We start from the raw sequence: 25,520 nt of genomic DNA on the forward strand, positions 1-25,520 counted from the left end.
AATGAATGGAAAAAAAAGAAAAACAACAAAACTTCATCTAACTTTCAGAGCTGGGCATCATCGCTCCTGGTGACTGTTGAAATGTTGAGTTGAACCATTTATATGGTTTCCAGTTAAAAATAAAAAATTAAAAAAATAAAATACGCAAATATGAACAAGTCACAACGGTGATCCATTGTATCTAAATTCCATCATGGAGACTCTGTAAGATCTAATCTGTCTGGTGAGGTTTTATCCATACAAAAAAAAACTTGTCATTGCTCCTCCTCTGTTTCTCATCTTTAATTTTTTTTCCTTCAGTTCCTCTTGGACCCTCTGCCATCCCCAAGCAGGTCAGTCCTGTGACTGCTTGTCCAATGAGTGCAATGGGTGTAAAATTTCACCACGACTCATGTAGGGAGAGCATCACACACATAGTCAGAGAAATCATAACCATAGTAATACATTGTGATTTTTGAGTATAAAGGGGTAACAGTTGCTATTTTTTTCCTTCTCTGATTATTTCCAGTTATGTTAGAAAACATGAAGATGTTAATGTTTGTGCAGGGCTAATGTAAGGCTGAACAAGAAGCTTTTGTGCCAGTGCACTCTTAAGTTGTAGATGTTTCATCTTAGTGGAGCTCTTTATTCACCACCAGGTTCTACAGTGGACTGTATACGCAATGTCACATTGAAATGCCCAACTGCAGCCTTCAGTTGCAGTCGATGATATTGGAGATCTTTTCCAACATTATGGAATCTACAGTCCTAAAATAATATTATGTGTTACACAGAGAACTTGTGTGTTGAACAAAGGAACTGCTACAGGGCAAGGAAGAGGAATCATCCCTTCAGCTCAATTTGGCTGGTGCCAGACCCTTGGGAGCTGTTCAGGTTTTCAGGAGAAACACCCCTGCAGGAGCAGGAGCATTCCTGCTGCAGAGTCACAATTCTCAGAATCACAGAATGCCCTCAGTTGGAAGGGACTCACAAGGATCATCAAACTCCTGGCCCTGCACAGGACAGCCCCAAGAACCCCACCCTGTGCCTGAGCGTTGTACAAACACTTCTTGAGCTCTGGCAGCCTTAGGGCTGTGACCACTGCCCTGCAGAGCCTGTTCTGTGCTCGACCATCCTCTGGATGCAGAACCTGTTCCTGATATCCAACCCGGACCTGCCCTGATGCAGCCTCAGGCCATGCCCTCTGTGTCTGTCTCTCAGGAGGAAGCTGCAGACTGCCATGGGGTCTCCCTGCAGTCTCCTCCAGGCTGAGCAGACTAAGTGCCCTCAGCTGCTCCTCACACGGCTTCCCTTCAAGGGCCTTCACCATGCTCGTGGCCTCTTTTGGACAGGAGCTTTAGCTCTTTCTTATACCGTGGTGCCCAAAACTGCACAAAGAACTCAAGGTGTGTACTCAATTCACATTTATTCTTAACTCCTGCCCATGGCCAAGCAGGCAGAGCCCACTGCACGGCTGAGCTTTCTCCCCCCTCAGGGACCGAGCCCGAACCCCACGGGCCCGGCCGCCATGTCCCCCTCCATCCCAGCAGCCCCCGCGCTGCTCGGACCGTCATTCCCTTCGCCTCGCCCAGGGCCCCGCAAGGCCATCGCTCCCCGGGGCCGTTACTCGGCGCCGTTTCAGGCCTCAGCACCGCCCGCACCGCCCCCGCCTGAGCGCGGCCCGGGCCGAGCCGGGCACACGGACACGGGGCCGCGGCCCCACACGGACACACGCCCCCCGCCATACGGGCCTGGCTGAGGGTGCCGCGAGCCGCGACCAGCGCCGCTCAGGCCGCGCGATCTGATTGGCCGGCAGTGCCGGTCACTCAGGCACGCGGCGCGGCACCGCGCGACCCGATTGGCCGCCAGGGCGGTCACTCCGGTGCGCGACGGGCGGGGTGGGGGGGGGAGAGGCGGGACCTCGGCTCCGCAACTGCCGGGTTCGCGCGCGCCCCGCGCCACTGCGGCTGCGCGCGCGCGGGGCCGTTACAGAGGCGGCGGCGGCGGCGGGTGGGCGAGCGAGCGGCGCGCGCCGGCCCCGGGCCCGCTCCCGCCCCGCCCCTCCCGCGGTCACGTGACGCAGGCTCCGAGCGCTCGCGTGCGAACCGGGCGCCCTGCGCGCGCCCCCCGCGCGCCGCCCGCCGCCGTTTCGGTTTCATTTCCGGCGGCCCCGGGCCCGGAGCGGCGGCGCCGAGTTGAGCCCCCGGCGCTGCCCCCCGCTCCCGCCCAGGGTGGCCACACCCCCGGGCTCGGCGTGAACCGAGCGCCCCCGCCCCGCACACACACACCGCTCCTCCCCCGCCTGCGCCGGCACAGAGAAAGGGAAGGGAGGCGGCGCCGGGCCCGGGTCTCCCGCACCGCGCACAACATGGAGGAGCTGGTGGTGGAGGTGCGGGGCTCCAACGGGGCCTTCTACAAGGTACCGGGTGCTCGCGGCCGGGCCGGGCCCCAGGGGAGGGAGCGGGCACGGCAACGGGAGGAGGAGGAGGCGGCGGCGGCTCCTCCTCCCCGCGCTGAGGGAGAGCGGAGGCCCTGGGGCAGGAAGGAGGAGGGAGAAGCAGGCAGGGGTGGAGGCCGCGGCGGGTCCCTCGCGGTGGCCGCGGAGAGCGAGCCGGGGGCCGCCGGCGCTGAGCGGACTCGAGGCCCGATGAGGAGCGAGAGCGGGGAGGCCTCGGGCCTTCCCCCTTTGTGGGAAGGGGCGCCCGGGGCCGCCTCGTCCCGGCGCTGAGCGAGGATCAGCCCTGGGATGGGGCATTAATTGCTAAATCCTCAGCTTTTGTCGCTACTTAAGGAAAGTCTCTCTCGCCGTCCGGGTTTCCAGGAGAGCTGCACTGCATGAGCACGGCCTGCAAGGCGGGGAGGAGGGGGGCCCTCGTTAATGCACATTCCTGATGAAATGCTGTGGTGGATTCCTGCTCCTAATGCCATGGCAGGGGAAGCTGCCTAGTGATATTAAAGACAGCATTGCTTGGCCAGATCTATCTGTGCTGAGGCCCTGAATACGTATAGGTACCAAATCTCCCTCTTCTTATTGAAATTATTTAGTGGCATTGCATGTTTGTTTCCAAGCTCTTGTGCTTAATAAAGCCAACCTTGAGCCTTGAACATATGAGCGCTGAATATGTTTTATTAATACCGTGTAGTATTGTGTGGCTTTGCATGAGTTGGGTTGTATTAATCAGCTTATTAATAGGGTATAATTCGTAGTTTTACAGAAAATAAAATTCGGATATGGTTGGTTTGGGCCTACTCTCATTGACCTGTTATCAACATACCAGGAACAGCCATGGATCAGTTCCTGCAAGTTTCCCATGGTTTAAATGATCCTAGGACTTTAAATATTGGGCCTAGTTATAGTGCGACATCCAATATTTATGTTAGCATTGAAGGACCGGGTAGAGTTTCACACTCACGTGTTCCTGTGGTAAGCCAGGTAGATATCCAAATGATGTAGTTCCAACACCTCTGAGGTTTTCTAAGAAAAAAAGACCTCTTTATATAATATTTAAAAGCTTATTTTTAAAATATGTGTGCTTGTGTCCTAATCTGAATTTTTTTTTTTTTTCAAAAAAAAAAAAAAAAAGGCATGAGATACAAATGAGTGGTAAATAAGCATCCTGTGAGCTCACAGTGCTGTAGTCAAAGTTCTAGATCTGTATATTCCTTCCTGGAGTTAAATAATCTAGCACTTTTAAAAATCAGTTTTAGGTTTTTAAAGGTAGAGTATTTGGTCAGAAAGAAGCAGGAAGAGTAAATGCATTGCACATTAGAACTTTTAATGAGGCTTTCATCAAATTATAGTAGTTACACAATGATGTGAAGGAGATGATGGCAATAATGACATGGTACATTTTTTAGTGACAAATATTGAATAAACCTGGGAGAATTGAAAGCTTCTGAAACTTTTATTGTTTATGTTCAGGTTTGACACCATGGGGCCCTGTACCCCTTGTGTGTAGGTGAAAGCTTAATTTGAGCATATGTTCATGGAAGCTTATTCATGATTTAGTGTACCCAAGTTCTCACCAGACATTGCCCCAAGCAGTATGGTTATGTTTGTCCTTTAACTTTTAGAAATTTTGACAGGATTTTTTTAGTTTCCTCTTTATCACTAACCAAACAGCTATGGTTAAACTGTCTAAAGGTAAAAATGGGCATATGGATTTATCTGTCTTCACCTGAATTGCCTCTTCAGATGAAGCATCACACTTAAAATAAATGCAGCTTTTTTTTTTTTTTTAAAGAATAAAAAAGTAGGAGTTGTTTTACACTCTCATGCAATGATGTTCAGTATAAACCAGCAATTTTCCTCTGGTTTCTCCAAATTTGAATTACTTGAATTCTAATTACAGATTTTTCTTTCATCATGATGTCTGACTATCACTCTGTTACAAAGTAATACATCTAATTTTTTTCTTGTGAGTTTTGTGCCCATCTTAGAGATTGGCAATTCATTTGTAAAAAATGAATGTTGACCCAGCATAGCAAGAAGTGTGCAGTGATGTCAAGTGTGAACTTAATTGCAGGATGATTTTATTTTTTCATTTTAGAAGTTTCTTTAAGCAGCCTCCTGAGAAGTGATTTACAGCAGTAATGTTTCAAACAAACCAAAAGCAAAACAATTCTTTTATTCAATCTCATGTTTTACTGATAACAGGTGAAGATTTATTTGGCTTTGAATAATTCTGAATTAACAAGAATATGTAATTTTTTTGGAAAAATACACCTCTCCTGTTACTAAGACATGGAAGAGGGAGGAGTATGAGGCTGCTACAGTCAGGATGTGATGGAGTAGCTCAAATAGGCACCCAGTTGTGGCTTCAGCTTTTCATATCCTCCTTGCAGGTCTCTCTGAGGACCTGAACATTTTTGAGTGCACCCACCAGCATCTGCATCTTGACAGTACAAAACTGCCCACCTAAACCCTCCTGAAAGTAACAAACCAGTGCTTTCTGAGATAGAGCCAGAGGATTCATGTCCCACACAAAGCACAGGAGATGGTTTGAGGATGCCTTCATAGCCAGCTGTAAGATTTGAATTCAAATTTCATTCTGGTCAGGTGCACTGGAATACTGGAGTGTGTTGATGTGAGTGCTGTAGTGCAGGCTAGTTCTTTCTGAATGGAATTCAAGTACTGCTTAGTGCATACTGTGTACTTTGATGATTTTTTTTCCTCCTTGCCTAAGATGAATGATTCCATGGAAAGCACAGTGCAGTAAGTGGGAATGATTCAGGGATAATTGACAGGCTGGTACCTAGAGATGCTTAGTCATGACTTGCTGTGTGGCTGGGCCCAGAATCCTTGGAAAGAAAATGTTAGATTTCCTTACTTATTTTATGAAGACTGGTCCAACGACCACCAGGACTGTGAATCCAAGGGGAGGAAACTGCCTTTTGCAGCTCACAGCCAGGTAACTGAATCTTGAAGGGGTGCAGTATGAGGACATATCTTCTCTGATCTTTTCTTGTATAGGAGTAGTAAGTTGGGTTTTGAAGTTCTTATTCACAGAGGACTAGTAGACAGCTTTTACCTAATCTTTTTGGGATTAGCTTTAGGTGTTTCTCTCTAAATGGGGACATGCTGGATGCCTTTCCAACATGGGATTGATTTTTCTTTTTGAGTTTGGGAGTGATTCTCTCTTGTGTCCTTTGCTAAAGATGGAAAGCATCCTGTTTATGAGGCAGGCAATTTTGTGATGGTGTTTGTTGTTAATATCTCTGTGTTGTCTGTAACCCAATTTTTGCCACTTCTTGCTCTATAACCTTGTGAAAATCTTCCACTTTTTATCCCAGTAGTTTCAGCACCTTGCTGTTGTTTGCTTGGTTTTATAGATAACTTCATTGAAGCTACAGCTGATAAAATAATTCATCTTTCTTACTACTTTATTACTCCAGGTCTCACTATTAGCAGCTGTTCCTGTGGCCCTCTGTATCCGTTTTTCTCTTTCACTGTTCCATCCAGACACCTCAGCCAGTATCTCCAGTCTCTTTGTACATTCATGAGCCTGTCTGCTCAGTCCCTCTGAGGATGACCGCCTGCACGCTTTTCCTTCGTCTGCTGACCATTTCTGTGACTATTTTTCTTCTCCCTATTCTGTTCCTTTGTATGTCCAGCCTTTCTCAGACTTGATTATACACCGAGTTCCCTTTTGACATTCTCCTTCCAACAGGTATGAAATGTTACAGAATGGTTACACTAACAGTAGATGCACGTTTGTTATCAACATAGCCTTCTTTATGTTAAAAAGCATATTTTCCCTACTTTCCCTTCTTACAGTTAATTATCCTCCTTTATTAAAATGGTTGACAATGCTCACATCTGATGATGTGAGCAGACTTTAAAAAGCAAAATTTCATGGCAGCTGAAGCCTTTATTTTTTCCTTTGAAATGTCCATCATTCCATTTAGCATAAAAATAAAAATATGCTGATGTTTCCAATAATTCTTATTTTTTTAACAAATAATTTGTAAAACTTAAACCAAATATTCAGCATATAGCCATTCTTAGAATGTGAATGCTTATGTGTTTGAGAAATGCCATGCTGAAAACTTTTTTACTTAATTATATCTGAAGCATGGAGAGAAATGAAATGGTTTATGTGACTCAGAGTCAAATTTGGTGTAGAAAACTTACCACATTTGATTTTTTTTCCACGTTAGAGAAGAAGAATCAACCTTTGCCATTACAAAATGTGCTTCTGTTCACAATTTTTGTGTACTCTTTCTTGGTATTTCTGCGGTTAGCAATAATGGTATGTCAGCTGCTTCAGTCTTTCACTGTCCTGTTACCTCATTTTGCTTCTGTCCAGTTTCACTTTGTTTTTAAGGCATTTCATCTTTGTGTCCAAATTCATCAGAGCCACTGTTCTGTCCCTTCATGGGGGTGTATTTTAAGCTCATATATCTGCACCTTTATGTTTGAATTTCCATGCCTACTTACACTCTTTATCTTTAAAAAGGCTGATGAATGGTTATTGTCTTTCTCCTGATACTCATGTGAGATCAGAGCCTCTCTCTGCCTTTACTGACATCTGGGCCTGGCTTGTCCTGTGTCTGTGAATTTGGCTTATGGTCTTGAAGGCTTCATTTCTTTTTAGCATTGTGTGTAATTTCACAGGTATTACAAAAACAAGACTTCCAAACAGTTTGGATAAGTATTAATTTTCATTTTCCAAAGGCAATGCTGCTTAAATATTAGCTTTTTTAAGGAAAACTTAGAAATGTTTCAGACCTTTTCTGTTTGTACTTGAAAGTGTACAGGTTGAAATATACAGCACTGAAGAGTCCAGATACATTTTTGTCCTGCAGATCTGTTTAAATATTCATATTGGAGGCAAATTGACATGACACTGTGGTCCAGACAGTGGTAACCTGATGTGATAAGTATCTGACATTTTTGTGTGTCACAAGAAACTGAAAAATAAGGAAAACCCTCTTTCTCTGGACAGACAGGATTAGACAACCAAATATTAAGGACTGTATTAATAATCATTAAAATATTTTGCCTGCTGGTTTTAAGCATAAAGATCACAGAGAGAGGTGTGCAGACGTGTTTCATATATTGCATACTTGAAATTAGGTGTTTGGCAAGGCATTGTTCACTTTGTAATTAATTATAAATTTATTCCAATGAACTCTTGTAATCTTGCAAGACTATTAATTAAAAGACAAACCACAGAGTTATGACATCAGTGTTTTTGGCCAGACTGAAGTGAAAACCAGGTATTCATCTGTTTCTGTGGTTGACTATTCTGAGCTTGGTGTAAGCTGAAGAAATTCAGATTGTGATTTTTCCCTGGCAGTGTCTGTATTGATGCTACCTGTGTTAGGTCTGCAGTTTAACCAGTGTTCCTGGATCAGGTTCCCTCTGGTTTCTGGATTGTGACCAAAGCCATGTGCAAGAGCTGTTTAAGGAGAGCTCAAACAGGACAGTGTAGTTCATTCCTCTTTCAGCCAGCTGTGTCTCTCAAGTTTTACTGTTTCCAGATAATACAATTGCCAAACTCTTGGAAGGTCCAGGCTAGTCTTCAGCTTAACTTAGATTTATTTGTTGCACATCCTGGTTTACTTATTAATGGTAAGTGTTAGCATTATCACCCCTAATGAGGTGCATTGCTGTAGCCCCTAGGATTGTGCTCAAGGTGTGTTGGATGTTAGGAGCTTTCTTCCATTTCTCTCTGGATATGAGATGTAGTCTTGCTCTTTGCTGCTGTGCTTGTGAATTTTTCTGCCATTTTCTGTCACTTTTTCAGAGTGCTGATGAGGACACCTTTTGGTGTTTTCATCACCACAGAAGTGATGACTTCTTCCAAAGTATCTTTCATACAAGGAAAGGTGATTTTTTTGACATTTTATAAATATGAGAAAATTAGGTATGAACAGGTTGTTTCTCAGGGCATGAGTTGTGTTACTCTTACCTGTTCTCCTGAAGGCTATTAAGTGTTGCTGGTATCAGTTCTGTTGAATTTGCTTTGTAAAATAATCTCTGCTTTTACATACTCGAGCACTACTGTTAATCCTTGTCCAGTCTGTGGCACAAAGGAGCCATGCCCAGTGTCTGGTAGTGATCATAGTGGTTTTCAGGAGTTAAAGGCATCCATTTCAGCTGCATCTGTAAGAATAAGTGGTACAATACTACCATTGGAAGACACGTGGGTGAAGCATTTGAAGGTGATCTGTGTAATGTGAAATGAGTCAGGACTGCCATTGTATTGTTGAAATGCATCTCCAGTTCTGCAATCTACACAATATACCACAATATGAAACATGAGCTAAATGTATCAATAATAATCAACTGAGAGCTCTGTTGCCTCTTTGTGTAAATACCTTTTCTGTACTCCTATGAACATGATCTTGAGATGTGGTCTTAAGTCTTCTTTATACCGTGTCATTGAAAAACATCAGCTGTGCTTGTAATCCCCTTGGAAGGAATATGGAATTTTGAACTTCATAATTATGCTAATACATTTGGAGACTTTTTTAAGTCTCCTTGGCTTGCTGGCAATAATAAAGTCTTGTTCTTAAGAGTATTGAGAGACAAGTAAGGTGTAAAATAATTTTTTGCTGTTGTCACTGTGGCTTTCCTTGGACTTCTGTTCACAGTGGCATTGGTTATGTTTCAGTTCTCAACCTGGATGGTTTCTTCCTTGTAGTGGATGACTCTGGGTGATGACATTCACATGCATTACCACTGCATTTTAGCCAGTTCTTGGAGCTCTGTATCAGGTCAGGTCAAGTGTTGCTCTTCTTTGATACTAACATACTGCTGCAACTCAGGAAATATTTTGGCATATTTTGTAAAGCAAAAATAGCAAAATAAGTTTTTTAAAAATCATTTAGGTTCCATGTAAGAGAAACTCTTACCTTCTTGTAAGAGATGAGATCTCATCTTGGAAACTTGCAAGGGCAGGAATAATAAAATGGAGAATAATAAAATGTTCCATACTTCATTAACTAATTCTCTACCACTTCTAGAAGTGGTAGCTGCTGCTAAATTATTTTCAATTTACTGAGAATTTTTTTATCCACTAAAGTGGATCTCCATTAGTAGAAAAAACTTTTCTATTCTTTCTTGCTTATGGGCTTTTATTTACCTACCTTGCAGTGATACTATGTGTGGACTAATGTTAGTGCTATACTCAGCACTTCAGCAACTTGTTTTAGAAGTTCATATAGGTTCTTTAAAAATAAAGAATAAAACTGCCACCATGATGATCTTTGCATCCCTGGTTAACCTGTGGCCTCCATTGTTTCAGGCTAAGAAAAATATTTTCATTGGTAAATCCCAAAGTTCTTTGAGTACACTGGTCTTGCTGTTCTGTAGATGGGGAATGGGGGAAGCATTTGGGGCTTTAAATATTGACAAATCCAAATCAATCAGTTGAGTGCTTAAGGCAGGAGGAGCCCTCGGTGCTGAATTGTAGTTCTGTGGCATGGAGAGCACAACTGCTGTCCATCCACCAGGAGAAAAGGGAAGGCAGGCCCCAGGGCATTTATCTAAAGTTGGTGCTCCACAGACTTAGTGGGATGAAGTAAATGTGGGGAAGATCCTGCTGAAATTGATATAGATGAGTTTTGCTAGTGCAACTTTCAAATGTACCTTGAGGTAAAGAAGGAAGAGCACTTGGAGGTTTTGTGGGCTTTGGTTTCATTTGGTTTTTGAGGAATACTGAGGTTTAATTTCTATGCCTGTCTATACATTAAATGTGATTATAAAATCAACTGTTTAAAACTCTTGAACTATCTTGTCATTTCCTACTAATTGTTCCTGTTGCTTCTAAAAAGTAGAAATAATGTCTTCACAGCTGAGGCATTCTGTTTGTGCATCAGTGTGCTGGCAGTCATGAACCCAAGGAGGTTATCAGCTTTCAGTATGTGCTTTATAGAAATCTATTGCAAAATTAAAAAGGCTGACTTTAAAACATACTTTCATTGTGAGATTCATCAGTATTTGTGAAAAGGAGGTGTTTTACAGGTTTATAATTACTTCTAAAAGTGTCCATAAGCATACCATAATTATACTTTGTTTCCTCCACAGGCATTTGTAAAGGATGTGCATGAAGATTCAATAACAGTTTCATTTGAAAACAAGTAAGTGTATTGCTGGTGTTGTACCTGTAAATGACAGAGTATCAACCTTGCATTTGATTGACCTAAATATGGCTTAGTGCAGAGGAGTGTATATTAGATACACTAAACTTGCTGCTGGCATGTTTTAAAATTGTATTTATAATATATATTTACATATCTACTATTTTGTGATATTTCTATATATATGCTTTTAATGGTTTAAATACTGTCAAGTGCAAAGCCATAGTAACATGTGTTTTGCTGGGAAGATCATCATGTTCTTACTGAATTTACATGATGACAACCCATGTTTGAGTAAGTCAGCAGTTGTACCATTACTGACTCTTTCTCATGTGAATGTCTTGCCTTGATTTTAGAAGATTCCATTATTACAGAATTTGTTCTATAGATAAATGATGAATACCAATTTTCTGATCTAAAACCTAAAATTATCCAGTCTCCATTAAAGAAACTGAAAACTAAAACGGTATTCAGACTAGATCCTGATCAAATTTTCATAACCTGTAGTAGAACCAAAGAAAAAGAAGATACAGGCTTGTTTTGAAGGAAGTGTCCAAATGTGTTATGGAATGTTTTTTAATCTGTGTTTTTAATGTTGGGGGTTAAAAACCATACCTGTAAATGAAGGAAGAATCTTCTTCTAGAAGATTCAAAAGACTGCAGGAGGCATCAGGGTTTCATTTAAGATGCTTAATGGTCATTTGGATGTGTTTTTTCTTATTATATATACATTGGATCACATTACCTTTAATACATATATGCACAAAAGCTCCACTGAATTTGAAACTGTAAAATTAATGGATTAAAAATGTTTGATTTTGTTTACAAAGAAGATGAAAATATTTAGACCATTCACTGTGATTTTTTGTTTGCAGCTGGCAACCAGAGAGACAAATCCCATTCCATGATGTGAGGTTCCCACCACCTGCAGGCTATAATAAAGACATAAATGAAAGTGATGAAGTAGAGGTGTGTATGCTCCATTAACAGCTCTTGTCTTGAGAAGTGAGAGAACTTGCTGTGAAAAATGTCAGCCAAGCCACTGGAAGGTTTGCTTCCATGTTAGGTGATGCCACCTCCTTTGATTGCAAGCACTGCAGAAAGCACAGTGTCAGGCACATCTCCAAACCCAGAGTCTGACAGTAATAAACCATGCAAATTCCATGTACCACAACAGGCCATGTAAAATTCCATGTGCCATGGCCTCCATGCTGAGTTACAAATATGCTGAGTTACAAACATGGTCAGTGTTGCATTGATTACAGATCAGTCCTTTTTAGGACTGGATTAATTCAGAAATAGGTGATAAACTGTAGTTATTAAGCTGTAAGGTGTTATTAAGCTGTAATGTCTCTATTACCAAAGCTTCAAGCTGAATCAGATAATTTGCATTATATGTGTGTATATATAAAAACATAGAAATATATGTGTATATGTAAATACTTATGTGTATATGCAAAGAGATTGATTTTAAACAGCATATTTCTAAATCCTCCTTATTTTATGAAATTGGAACATTTATTTTTTATTATATATTTGTTTTTATATTATATAATTATAATTAATTTAAAGAAAGAGGACTTGCAAGATTTGCATTCTGCTTGCATGCTCTGTAGGTTTTTAATTTGAAAGATAAGAAAATGGGAAAACTTCTTTAATGTGGGTGTGGCTGATAGCATATATGTGCTAAAGAAGTGTAGATGTGTGACTTCCCTCTCACCCTCTGGTAGGACTTCATCAGACCTACACACAACTAGAAATACTGTTGATTAAATGTTAACAGATGTAAAAATCTGAATTATCTCTCTTTTGACTGCATGCAAGACTGAGGCAGCTAATGCCAGTAGATTGGGCACTGTATTATTTATTTTTATTTGTCTATACAGTCTTGCTGTTATGTGCTTTCTGTGTTGTGCTCAGAGACTTTATGTACTAAGATGTTTTGCTGGATTTTGTTCCTATGGAGTTCCTGATCATATTAGTGTCAGTTTTTGTGATGTCTTTTAAGGATATAATGTATGTATTTTGTTCAGGTTTATTCCAGGGCAAATGAAAAAGAACCCTGCTGTTGGTGGTTGGCTAAAGTGAGAATGATAAAGGGTGAGGTAGGAGTATGCATATATACATATATATATTTTATATTGACTTATACTTTTTTCTTTCTTTTCTCTTTGTATATTGATGTACACTATGGTTTGAACTAATCTCTGTTCATTTTTTAAAAGTTTCTTGATTAGGACAGTTGCAATTACCATTAACCTCAACCTGAGAAGTCAAATTTGACTTTTACAGTTAACCAAAGTACCTTTTCCTTAATAGTGTAATGCTCACTCATGTCATAAAATATGTGGCTTGGATGATTTTATTATTTTTATATCAGTTCTACGTAATAGAATATGCAGCCTGTGATGCTACATACAACGAAATTGTCACAATTGAGCGTTTGAGATCTGTGAACCCCAATAAACCCGCAACAAAAGATACTTTTCATAAAATCAAACTGGCAGTTCCTGAAGATTTAAGGCAAATGTAAGTACAAGCGTTTCTTTATAACTTGTTTCAGAATGTGGGTAACTTCTTAAGCCTGAGACAAGAGGAATAAAAATGCTTTTTACCACTCTAAATTAACTTATTGAAATGTAAAAATGTAAAAAATACAAATATTGATGTGGTCATACTTCAGAAATAGAAATGATGATTTTTTGAATTGTGGTTTATTCCTGGAGGAAGAAACACTTTCTTCAAAATTTAAGGTTTATGTGTGATACAGATTAAGATTTTTCACTCTGTGCACAGGTTAATTGGAATCCATTCTTGGTCAACTTTTATTATTTGGTAATGGCTCTGGGAATAGTTGAACAGTAATGAAACCTCCCAGAGTATGATACAAAGTCAGCCAGCTTTCTCCTAGGCCATGGACCTGTTGTTGTCATATAGTTACAGCTCTAAAAGATTAATACCTACTCCCCTTGTTCACCTTCAGGTCACTTTGTGCTTTCCTTGAGATGTTATGTTATTGCCTCAGTGTGGAATGAGTTATAAATTCAGGTTAGACTAAAACTTCCTGAAGTTAGTATTACAGCATACACAAGTGGACACAGGAAACCTGGAGAAGCCAAGCACAGCATGAGATGAGCATATGGTCCTTAGAATGCTGCAGGGGTTAAAATGAAATCACACATTTTAATGGTTCATGATGTGTTTGAAATCTTGAACTTGCTGATCATAGTGATTATAGTTTTTAATGTAGTTTTGTTTAACTTGCCATTCCACAGATTTACATACAGAAAATTTCTGAAATATTTCTAATCCTACTTATGTGAAAACAAATGAAAGAAAAATGAGTAAAATAAATTATAACAGAATAAAATAACACCTGCTTTGAAAGGAAGAGCTTGGAAATCTTTATTTACATTCTTTGTATTAAGGAATTACTCTTTTTGGCTGTTAACCATAAATGCAGTGGTTACTATTTTTAACTTTGTTACATTTTTATTCCTAGGTGTGCCAAAGAATCTGCACATAAGGACTTCAAAAAGGCAGTTGGAGCTTTTTCTGTAACATATGATTCTGAAAACCACCAGCTTATTATTTTGGTAAGTACAAATGTTTTACTGCACCGTTGGCAGCAGTTTGTTTCAAGAGTGCATGTGTAAGGAAGGCACTGTTGTGTTTATTAACCATGCAGTCAATCAACGACGTGACCACGAAGCGGGCCAACATGCTGATTGACATGCACTTCCGCAGCCTGCGCACCAAGCTGTCCCTGATCCTGAGGAATGAAGAGGCCAGCAAACAGCTGGAGGTACGTTGGTTCTTTGCCCTGGAGTAATTTGAGTCAAACAGATAATAAAAAAAATCCCTGGTGTGTTCCTTAGCTGGTGGAACTTGCATTGGGGTGAAAGTAATGATGTATTGATAATAACCTAGGTGGTGAAAAAGGCAGGTGGAAGTGTCATCCAACAGAGATGTTTACAGTTATAGGGCCTATTCTTTCAGAGACCCATTTTTATCAGCAGGATTTTGTGGGGGATTGAACACAGCTATGTAGACACACATACAGATGTATTTCTTTCATATTTTGAAGCATAAAATAGCCGTCATTGCACAAATAATACCACATATTTGGTAGCTTTAAAAATAGATGGGAGTGACTATGCTATGATCCTGATAGGACTAGAACTGGATCTAGCAAAATAATACAGTGAAAATGAGATGAAAGGGGTGAAAACTCATGCTGGTAGAATGTATGAAGGGATAGGTTTGTCTATAGATAAAATGTTAGGAAATAATCTTACAGCAGATACAGCTTCTGATACTCCTGTGACTGGTAAGTGGGTGTTGACTGGCAAGAAGCTTGAGTCATACTTGTCCATGGGTAAAAGAAAAAAAAATAAGAAAAAGAGTAGGCAAGGAAATAAGGGGGTTTTTATACACTAGAATTAACATTTCTTCATGGTTTTTCTCCTATCTACAAATTAGAAAAAATGGCAATATTTATGAAAACTTTTTAGATTTGCTGTCAAGAACCAGAGGTACCACTTAAACTCCTGTAACTCAGTTTGACACAGGTGTATACCAGCAGTGTTTCTGCAGAGCCAGGTTTCATTCCTCCTTCCCAGGGGTTACATCTGTTTGAAGTGGAATGTCGTGTTCAGGCCTTGTGTATCCAGTGGGTATACTCACTGTTACAAGAGGTTCTCACTTCTGTTGTTCCCTCTTTCATATCTTGATTTCTGTGTTTGAGAGCTGAAATCCAAGTTTGTTTGGGTTTTGTTTTTCTCAAGAGGAAGGATGGACCAGTTTTTCCTCATTGGTGTTCCTTACTGAGCACCCCATTGCAGCTCTTCAGTAATCATTCTTTATCCTGTAGAACTGACAGTTGTGTGGGCAGTTTACCTCTTGAAGTGCAAAGTATTATTTTGGAGGTGGGAAGAACAACAGCCTCTTTAGAGCTAATTCTCTTTACATGCCCCCACAAATGCATGCACCAACAACTGTTGTCATTGATTCCTTTCCCAAACTAATCTTGGATTCTTCTTGTCATTGTTACACTGAGTCTTTTTGCTGCTGTGAAAGTCTCAAACTTGATTTGGTTCTCACTAGAAAACCATTGTTGAACTTCAGTTTCTACCTAAGTACTTAAATATAGGTTGTGAGATAAATATATACAGTTAAAATTTGTGTGACAGAAGTTGGCTGGTATTTTTCATTTTGGCATTTGTGTTTCTTGTAGTTAGAGTAAATATAAAATCAGTTTCATCCAAAGTTGAAAGGAAAAGCTTCAGATAATAAAAATCATACTCATGATTATTGTTGAGACACTGACATACCAACAGACTGCACATGTCCATCTGCAGGAAAAATATTTAGTGAACACTTTGGGCTTTACTGCATTATTAATGGCAGCTCACTGTTTTCATCAAGTAAACCTTTTTATGTGTCTCATAGTCACTTGAACTTTCAAAGTCTGCCCCTTCTTTTCTTCTAGCAGTTTTACCTATTTTGTTTCCTGAGTCATTATCACTAGACCAGCTTCTTTTGTTCAGTGGAGTTTTTTTCTTCCCATTTGTTGTACCTTCTTTTTTGCATATTGTCTTCTTGACTTTCATGGCTCTAATTCTCAAACATGGCTTTTAGAGCATCAAGTAAAATAACAGATTATTTTTTGTTTGCATTCTTTCCCAGTGGGTGTGATTTAGCTGTTTTGGGTGTCTTTCACATGCTAAAAAGCCTGAATTGACAAGTGGTTTGTGTTCTGGTTTGTATTTTACAGTATCTAAGTAGAACTCAGTTCTGGCTGCTGTGTAGGTATTAATACATTATTTGCATAGATGTTTCTTCTTAATGTGTAGGGAAGTAGAGGGAAGTAGAATACAGAATTTCTGATGTTTAAATAGAATACACTTCATAATAATTTGAAGAAAAGCTGATGATATTTTATTGCAGGCAGTAAAACTCTGGTTTGACTGTCAAAGCCAAGGTCCTCACTGATGATGTAGCTTCATCTTTTCCACATGTCATAGATAGTTAACAGTGGATCATTGTCTTGGTCATCTTGTTCTCTCCTCTTATTTGGTTGTCTATGAAAGATGTCAGCTAGTGAATAAGCATTTGGATTATCTGTTAGAAGTGGAAATGTGAGCAATTAAGAATAACTTTTGCTTTCCAAATTGTCTGTAATGTAGCTACTGAAGGACTTGACAGTGCTCTCAGAGTATCTGAAATATTTCATACCACTTGCATACTTACACCATTCTCTACTGTAACCAGTTCTTTGGAACTGTGATTTAGCACAGGATATTTACCAACAGGAGCAGTTCAGGAAGCAGTACCAGTTCAGCTGGAACAGTATAGGGCTTGTTGTGGGCAATTCCTTGATGTTTGCTCAACATCTGTAGGGTCTCATTTTGCTGACATTAAACTGCTAATTTGAAGTGTTCTTATGTATGTCCTGACAGTAGTTACAGCTTCAATTCAATGCAGAAACATGGACAGGATTGTATATCTTTGCTTTTATCTTGTTTCTTCCTTGCAAAACACTCCTTCCTTAATAGATTATCACAGTTGGAAATTCTCTATCTTCGCACAATGCATTAAACAATTGTTCCTTTCCTGTGTTCTGTTACGCTCACGCTTGTGAATGCTCAGTATGACCCTTCTGTCTGGGTAGATGTGTGATTCCTGGATGAAATCTGAACATACTTGTTCTCTGGATTCAAACAGTTTTTGTGTTGTCATGCATAGGCACAGATTCTTCATTTTTTTAAAGTGCAGTAGATCTCCACAGCTGCTCTGTTTTATATATAATTGTGTCAGTTGTTGAGTTATTACAGTTTCACCCACCTGTTGAAATTGGTGTAGTTTTTTCTCTCAGAGATTGTGAGGTTTGCTTTAATAATCACCACAGTTACTGTTTCACTACCTTATGAGTGCTTTCTTACCTTGTAACACCTGATAGCTGGAGCTATTAAAGGGTAATTGAACATAGAGTTGTCAACACAGCTAGAGGCCAGCCTTATGTTAATACTTAAAACATTTCTGAAGGAGACTCCTTGGTGCTTTTGAAGCTAAAATAACTGCAGTAAAGGGATTGAGTAAATAAAAAGTAGGCTAAGCACCTGATTGAAAAATAGGCTTGAAATTTATGTTGATTTCTTTCTCCAGTGTGCTGGAGAGACAATCAGAATGAGCTGACATTAGATTTTTCTTCAGAGTTCTAGGCAACTTGCATCCCGGTTCCATGAACAGTTTGTAGTACGTGAAGACCTAATGGGTTTGGCCATTGGCACTCATGGTGCTAATATTCAGCAAGCCAGGAAAGTCCCTGGAGTGACTGCCATTGATCTTGATGAAGATACTTGTACATTCCATATTTATGGAGAGGTGAGTTCTCTTCTTTATCATTTCAGAAAATACCTGAAAGAAAGAAGCAAACAAAAACCTTGGGGAAATGTGTCTTGTTTCTTACACTCCTTTCTATTGTAGGATCAAGATGCTGTGAAAAAGGCAAGAAGTTACCTTGAATTTGCTGAAGATGTCATACAAGTCCCAAGGAATTTAGTAGGTAAGTCATTTCTGGAGGCTGCCTCTGTGAAAGTAAGGAAAAATGCCTTCTGGGAACTGCACTGAACTGGAAGCAACGTGCTGATGTTAAAGTACAAGGTAGAATAATTTCTGGATTGAGCTGGAGAATTCTTTACTTCCCCCAAACAAATCCAGAGAGTAGTTCAGCTATAGAAGAGATGAATCTACAGTCTCAAATTTTCCTAGTATATTTTGAATAATTTCTTTGACTTATATTTGTCTTTTTTCCCTTGTCCTTTTAGAGATGTTTAGAAGGAGCACTGTGAGTTGAACTAGATATCAGTGAGGAAGAAAATTTAAAATACTTCCATTGCCAAACAATTAAAAAGGTCCTTAAAAACACATGCAGCCCTTGTATATGTGGAGAAGTCTTCTAATGAGCTTTTGATGCTACAAAGCAAAATAAAAATACATTATTTCATTCAGTAGATTAGAAAAGAGCAGAGGAAACACTTTATGGTAAAACATAGCCCTGAAAGCAAATGCTTTAATAGGTTGTCAGGGAGTGTATGAAAGCTGGTGTTGAAGCAGTGTGAAATTCTGCAGCAGGACAAGTACCAAGGAATGTGGCAGCTCAGCTCTGGAATTGATTAAAAGCAGTTTTCCTTTCCTTATTCCCCCCTGGTTTTACTGGTGATAAGTGAAAATGATAAGCTGCCATCATTATTTTAATATGAGGTCTTAAAGTCTGTTTCTCTTTAGAACTTAGCAATTATATTTTTTGGCAGGTTTTCATTTCTAGTCTTAATTCTTGACGTGGATTCTTAGAATATAACTTTGGCTGAACCCTATGTTATGTCTGAAATAAGCTATGTTTAATAATTTGGCTTTTAAAATTCCTAGTAATTTGCTTTAAAAATGCAGAAGGCTTTTTTAGATATATATATATATATATATATATATATATATATATATATATATATATATATATATATAGATACTTTCTCATCTAAAGAAAATGCAAAGAACCACCTTTTTCTATTGAATTATATTTTTAAAAATTCAAACTGAAAAAATGCAAACAAAGAAAAAACCCACCCAAGATGTTACTTACTTTTTAAAGACTGTATGGACATTTTTATTTGAAAATATTTGTGTGTGTTGCCAAATCCTCACAAAAGCTTTGATTGGAGTAACTGATGTAAGTTGAGAAGGTTTTGAGTGATTTATTTTTTAAATCATTACCAAGGCTTTTTTACATTTATTAGTAAGGTGCTGTTCCATTTGCCAGTAATATATAATGAAATAAAGTACTCAGATAAATACTCAGAAGTAGTTTTTGACATTCAGAACAGCCTTTGTCATTGAGGAGGAACTTACTGGGCATATTTTGTCATATTTTCTGCAAATACTCACATCAGAAAAGTTGAAACATAAAAATGAAACTTTATTTAGCTTTGAATGATAGGAGCAATAGGAGTCTGTTGTGACTAAAAGTGATGTTTGAATTCTTCATGGATTAATTATATCAGTCAAACAGTAGCTGTTATGCACTTGGGGTTTTTTACCTCTAATTTAGTGATGTGCCAATGAAAAAAGATCATGTTTTAAGATTTCCAGCAGTTTGTTAAATAAAAATACTTTTTTTTGTTCCAGAAAACATCTTTGACATCACTCTTTAAAGCTTTTCTTGAAAGCTGTGATTGAAGGATGTGTCCTCCCTCATCACATCCCAAGCAGCTTAGTTTTCCTGCCAGTTTGCAGCATGTTGTTTTGCTGAGATGGGAGAGAACTAAATTTTCATTTTCCTTGTCTCACAGTAGAATGTCTGCTTCAGAAGATACATGTCTGCATTACTGGCATTGGAGTATAATTTATTTCCATTTTTATCTTGGACTTTTTAGTGAGTTATAAACTACTGGCAAAAATGCCTGAAAACCTCAGTTTTAGAGAATTTTACATCTGCCTCAAACAGTATCTTTGGTAGTATTTGATCAACTAAGATTTTGTAAATGAGCTAAGTTTTGCTTACACAAGAAGTAGTTGCAGCAAATGTTCAGGCACTGTAAAATGATTTTTGTTTGTTTTGATTGGATATTTTAAATGCAAACAGAAATGTTTGTAATTTTCTGAAGCTATTTTAAGAAGCAAAGCCAAATAAACAAGGTACTGAGTATTTCTGTGATCAATGTGTTTTATAAGTTTTCACCACAAGCTTATGTGGACATTTTAGTTTGTGGCTTGTTAGCTAAATCTTTGTTGTAGAGGATCAAGTTCTTGCCCTGGTACTTAAATAGGCTTGTCTAATTAGAGTACAGCAATACTCTCAGGTTGAATGTTCTGTATGTTCTTTCTGTAGGAAAAGTAATAGGAAAAAATGGAAAACTGATTCAGGAGATAGTGGATAAATCCGGCGTTGTAAGAGTGAGAATTGAGGCTGAAAATGATAAAAATATTCCACAAGAAGAGGTATGTGTTCAGTTAATGTAATTTTTCTTTTTGTTAATGGGTTATATTCTACCCAGTGATAAAATAAATTCTTCCTTGTATCTTTGTAGTGGTAAGATGAAGTGTTGATTAATGTGTTTTCTGATGCATTCTATCTTTTCTATTAATGCTGAGGGACATTTTTATATAAATTTGGCTTCTCTGTTTTAGAAAAATGCTTTGTGAAATTTATTGGTGGTGCACCTTCTTAGAGATTTCATGTTGTTCCTGTTGGAAGCAATGACATTTCCCAGCATCTGCTAGGCTATAAATCCATATATATGAAACTTGCTGGTTTCATTCATTGATCTTCTTTGAGTTTGATTTCTCAGGTTTTTACCTGGTTTAATTTTTCATTAGCAATTTCTTCTGTGGAAACGAAATATTTGTGCTTTATATTAAATCTCTGTTTTAAAAATACTACCTAGGTTCACAAGAGCTTGTAAATTATAACCTATAGAAAAACCAAGCATGAAGACTGTGAAAGCCCAGGTTTGCACAGGAAGGCTGTCAGCCTTGTAAAGAACCTGAAGGAAGTCTCAAACGTTGTCATTTGAGGCACTTCTGTGTGGGGCTGCATTGAGGGGCAAGGTTGTGGTATGCAAAAAATCTTACAGCATGAAGGTCTTGACATCTCAGTGCAAAAAGACTCCCTGTAGTTTCAGGTGTGAAATGTGCTTAAAGAAAACCAAACTGCCTTTCATTTACCTCAAAATCCAAATATGTACCAGCTAAGAACCTTTGCACTTTGGATAAGCTATGAAATGTGGCTTCTTATGTTCTTGCTTGTGTAGTTATTTCCTCTGCTGTTCTATCACTGTAGGACTTAGTGGAAATCCACAATCCAATTTCCATCTTTCTGTACAGAATGGCTAAGCAATTAAATAAATGCTTTTTTTACTATTCTACTAGTTTTACATCTGTCTGAAAAGGTAAATGGTCAATATTTAGATTTAAAGGTTTCACTGGTCTGTTGTATTTAATTTCTAAAGAAGAATTCCTGCAGCATAAAATGGAATTAGTTTAATAAGCAAGAGGGTGCTGCTATTGCTGCAGGCCAGAGAATCACAGAAGGGTAAAAGAGCCAGTACTCATGGCTGCAGGGAGTATGTCTGGCTTTTTTTTTAAATTCTGACTTGAAAAAGCTGATTTGCTTACATTTTTCTGTCCAAAATGCAGCTTTTAAGGATTATCTTGAAAGATCTTTTTTACCTGTCAAGCTCTGCATCCATACTTCTGTTTTACCTGTTAATGACATTTCTAACCCTGGCATTGCTTGCACTGCTTCGTGTGTTAGTTGTGTCATGCCAGGTGCAATACAGAAACCTGAGATCAGACTTTAATAGATAAGAGTTGGTGCTTGTAAATTGAATGCAGCTTTATTTCAACTATAAAATCCAAATAATCTCTCCATATGTAAATTTGGATATTGCAGCCCTTCTTCTTGTAGTAGAACAGTAGTTCAATTAAATTTTAATACAGCACTTGGTTCTTTTTATGTGACTGAGATGTTAGAATACTGCCCATTAGTTTCAAGTGCAGTTTTATACATCCCATTATTTTATAACAGGCTATCTTCAGGCTTTTCATATTTTAAAATGAGATAGGTACTGTTTGTTACCATAATATATATTACTTTTATCTCTGAATTTAGTATGCACATAAGGTCTGCTCAGTTTCCCCCACTGCAACCAAGTTGAACATGGGTACTTTTGCTTTGAAGACAAAAATAAGGTTCAATAAATAAGCACTTTTCTGCTTTTGTATGGCTGAAATTGCTTGACATGGTTACCAGCTCATATTCTTAATAGCTGGCATTGTTATACCTTGAATCCACTGCCAGAAGCAGCAGAAGCAGTTTCCTTAAATGCCCTCTTAAATCATTTGTCTTGTCATCGTTTAATAATTGATACTGTGAGCTAGTTAATGCCAGTTTAGTAGAAATTTCACTGCTCTTTATCAGGTTCTATAAAATATTTATGAAACTTAAAATACCCCAGATAATAAAACATTTCAGTCAACAATGCCTGTGGCTAAAGAATTTTTAATGCTCATGAAAGTCACTGTTAATGCTGAGGTTCCTTAGGACTATAGGACTGTGTATATATTATTTTTTCCTGGTTACTTAATGTAGATGTGTATGGTCTTATATAAGGGTTTTGCCTGTAAAAGAAAGGGATGGGGGAAGAAAACCAAACACAACCTTAAAAGGGGAGACCAATTATAGACTGGCCACTCCTGGGCAATCTCAGCATAGTGTGCTTTTAATTTTTAACACATTAGTGTCTCAAATCATTTCACTTCTGCAGCCAGCCTTCCTTTGGAATGCAGTTCTGTAAAGGATATGTGTACAGTGAAAATTAAAGGCTTCTTTAGAGGTGATGATGAGACAGCAGAACAATCTGTGAGATAATCAGCAGGTGTGCCAGGCTCTGGGGTGCAGTGGCATGGGCCTCAGCAGCTGAGTGTTGGAGATGCTCAGCCTAACCTCTGCAGTCCACAGTGAAGCTTCTCCTGCCCAGGTGCTGCTGCAGCTGCTGGAACAGTCAGCTTCACTCCTTGGGCCTGGGACTCACACCTCTGAAATGCTGCAGGGGCCTGCCTGACTGTTAGAAGTTTTGGTGTAGAAATTGTCCTTCTGTTGCTGAGGTTTACTTTGTTTTCCACACTCAATGGAACCTTTTAGATAGGTGGGGTTTTTTCACCTGCTTTGGCTGCCTAAGTTAATCTTTAGGTGTTTTGTCTCCCAGTGTCATAATTTCAGACTTCAGAATTTCCAGACTTATATTTTCCATGTGTTTATTGAATCACTTCACGTGCTTGAAGGGTAGAAGAACTGTAAGTTAGACATCATCACCTGAAGTACTAACTCTTCCTTGAATATTTTTTGGCTTTTTTTTTTTTTTTACAGCTATACAGATCTTCAAGAAGGATCAGGTTTTGTTTTGTGACAGAATGTTAATTTTATTTCCTTTTAAAAAAGATCAAAGGTAGACCAAAAGGAGCTGGTGTGAGAGAATGGATGCAGTCAGCAAAGGTGGTATTAGTTTGAAGGGGAAAACATAAAGTGTTGTAAATTGACTCTTTTTCACTTGTTCAGAAAAAATAAATATTTACATTGTGATGCAAATGATCTAAATCTGCCTATTCAAAAAAGCTCTTTGCATAAAGGGAATTAGTGTACATGGTGTAGTCAATATCAGAATTAAAATATACTGTTGTCTCACTTTTTCATTTTTGCCTGTTCATAGTGTAAGAATTGTTTTCAGGTTTTACAGTAGTTTGAATTCAATACTGAATTCAGAATTCAATACATTATCAATAATCAAAGCCTATTGTTTCTGTGTTTTAGGGCATGGTACCATTTGTGTTTGTAGGAACCAAGGATAGCATCACTAATGCAACTGTTCTTCTGGATTATCATCTTAATTATTTGAAGGTGAGGATAATGATGCTGCTTTACCACTGGTTTTTTTTCTATCAATACTTAGGATGGTACCAGTGTGATGATGATAAACTGTTCAGGTCCTGAGATTGTTGAACAATTAGTATTATAACAGGTTCTCTGTCTGAAAATGAAAAGTTTTTAAAGTAATAATTTGTCTGAAGAATGAGATGACAACTTTTTTTAAGATGCAAATTATAGAAAAGTAAGAAAATTTTAAAATCTACCAAAATGTGCTGCCAGCTTTATGTATGAGAGAGTAGTCAGTCCTTCATACAACTGCAGAGCAAACAGCCTTCCATGCAGAATCTTGTATAGAGTGGGCATTTGTTTTAATGCAGAAATGCTAAACTACTTTTTCTGTAATGAATTGACATTTCATACCTGAGTATGTTTTGTAGGCAACTCAGCTTCACATGTTGTGTTTGCCTCTTGGCTCCATAACTTCCCCAGTAGTCTGTGATAAGTGGTGTGTTGTATAGGGAACAAAAAATATCCCATTTTGTTGCTTATAGTTCCTTTTGCCTGTGGTGGCTGTGGCCAGGTGCCCAATCTTCAATGGCAGGGCCAGATGTAACAGTAGGGACAGCTTTGAGTTCATTTAATTAAATAAAGTCTTGCATATGTTTTGAAGCCTTCAGATCATTCATGATTTATGTCCAGTCAGTGAATCTTTTAGAATGCTAAAATTTCTATACATTGTTCAACTTTTCAATACAGATAATCAAAAATCAGGAGAAGAAACAACTTTTGTTTTCTTACCAAGTCAGTCACTTTACCTTTTAACCCTGCTTTTGTCAGTGTTCTGGAGCAGAGGTACAGCAGCTCTGCAGCTGTCACAAGAGGCAGAGAAGGAAATCAAGTTCATTTCTTGCCTGCTTGCTATGATTGGAAAAGATATTTCTGGTTTAAACTTCTTTGGCTGCCTAAAGTACATACTTGCATGTGAGTCAGTACTTGAATGGGCACTGATGTGGTAGTGGGAAGTGTTTAATAGCTCAGCAATTTTGTTTTAAATTGGTCAGTTCATTGTCAACTATGGTCACTTTGTCTTAGTGCTCTTAAACCTTCCTGAACCAAAGGTCACAAGTAAGTGTTCATCAGTCTGTGATAAGTACTGGATAGATTCTTATCTCTAAGGTTCTATCTTGGCCTTCTCATCCCATTAAACATAAACACACAAAATGTTGTTATCTTAGTGGCCTGTTGCCTTATGATTCAGAATAATGTCCTCCAATTCACTGACAAGAAGTGGGACAGACCTGTTCCTCTAAGATTTTCATGTTTTTATGCCTCCAGGCAAAGACTATTAAGGAACCTTTTCGTAAAAGATACATAATAGTGCATCAACATCAAATGTACTGTATCAGCTCAGAGTCATGGATTTCTTTGTTTGTAAAGAGAAGAAAGTAGACTTGGCTGGAATGACTGTAGTGAATTTTCAGGATCTTGAGAGGAAAGACTTAGACCAGGATTCACAGCCCGAGACTGC

At 38.8% G+C, this 25,520-nt stretch overlaps 1 protein-coding gene across 2 annotated transcripts in view; it reads left to right on the forward strand.

Annotated features, from left to right (window-relative positions):
- The first annotated feature begins 1,953 nt into the window (after nt 1–1,953).
- Nucleotides 1,954–25,520, forward strand: part of FMR1 (fragile X messenger ribonucleoprotein 1) — a 31,037-nt gene continuing 7,470 nt past the window's right edge. The window contains exons 1-11 of one of the 2 annotated variants that reach the window (XM_077185824.1): nt 1,954–2,398; nt 10,517–10,569; nt 11,445–11,538; nt 12,603–12,674; nt 12,950–13,098; nt 14,072–14,165; nt 14,258–14,374; nt 17,785–17,955; nt 18,058–18,136; nt 20,456–20,565; nt 23,936–24,022. In XM_077185824.1, the coding sequence (XP_077041939.1) occupies nt 2,348–2,398; nt 10,517–10,569; nt 11,445–11,538; nt 12,603–12,674; nt 12,950–13,098; nt 14,072–14,165; nt 14,258–14,374; nt 17,785–17,955; nt 18,058–18,136; nt 20,456–20,565; nt 23,936–24,022 (1,077 nt within the window). In that variant the 5' untranslated portion in view covers nt 1,954–2,347. The remainder of the gene's footprint in view (nt 2,399–10,516; nt 10,570–11,444; nt 11,539–12,602; nt 12,675–12,949; nt 13,099–14,071; nt 14,166–14,257; nt 14,375–17,784; nt 17,956–18,057; nt 18,137–20,455; nt 20,566–23,935; nt 24,023–25,520) is intronic. The other variant, XM_054641242.2, reaches the window with a different exon arrangement.

This window comes from Agelaius phoeniceus, chromosome 14 (genome assembly GCF_051311805.1).
Source record: "Agelaius phoeniceus isolate bAgePho1 chromosome 14, bAgePho1.hap1, whole genome shotgun sequence".
In the NCBI taxonomy this organism is placed as follows: domain Eukaryota; kingdom Metazoa; phylum Chordata; class Aves; order Passeriformes; family Icteridae; genus Agelaius; species Agelaius phoeniceus.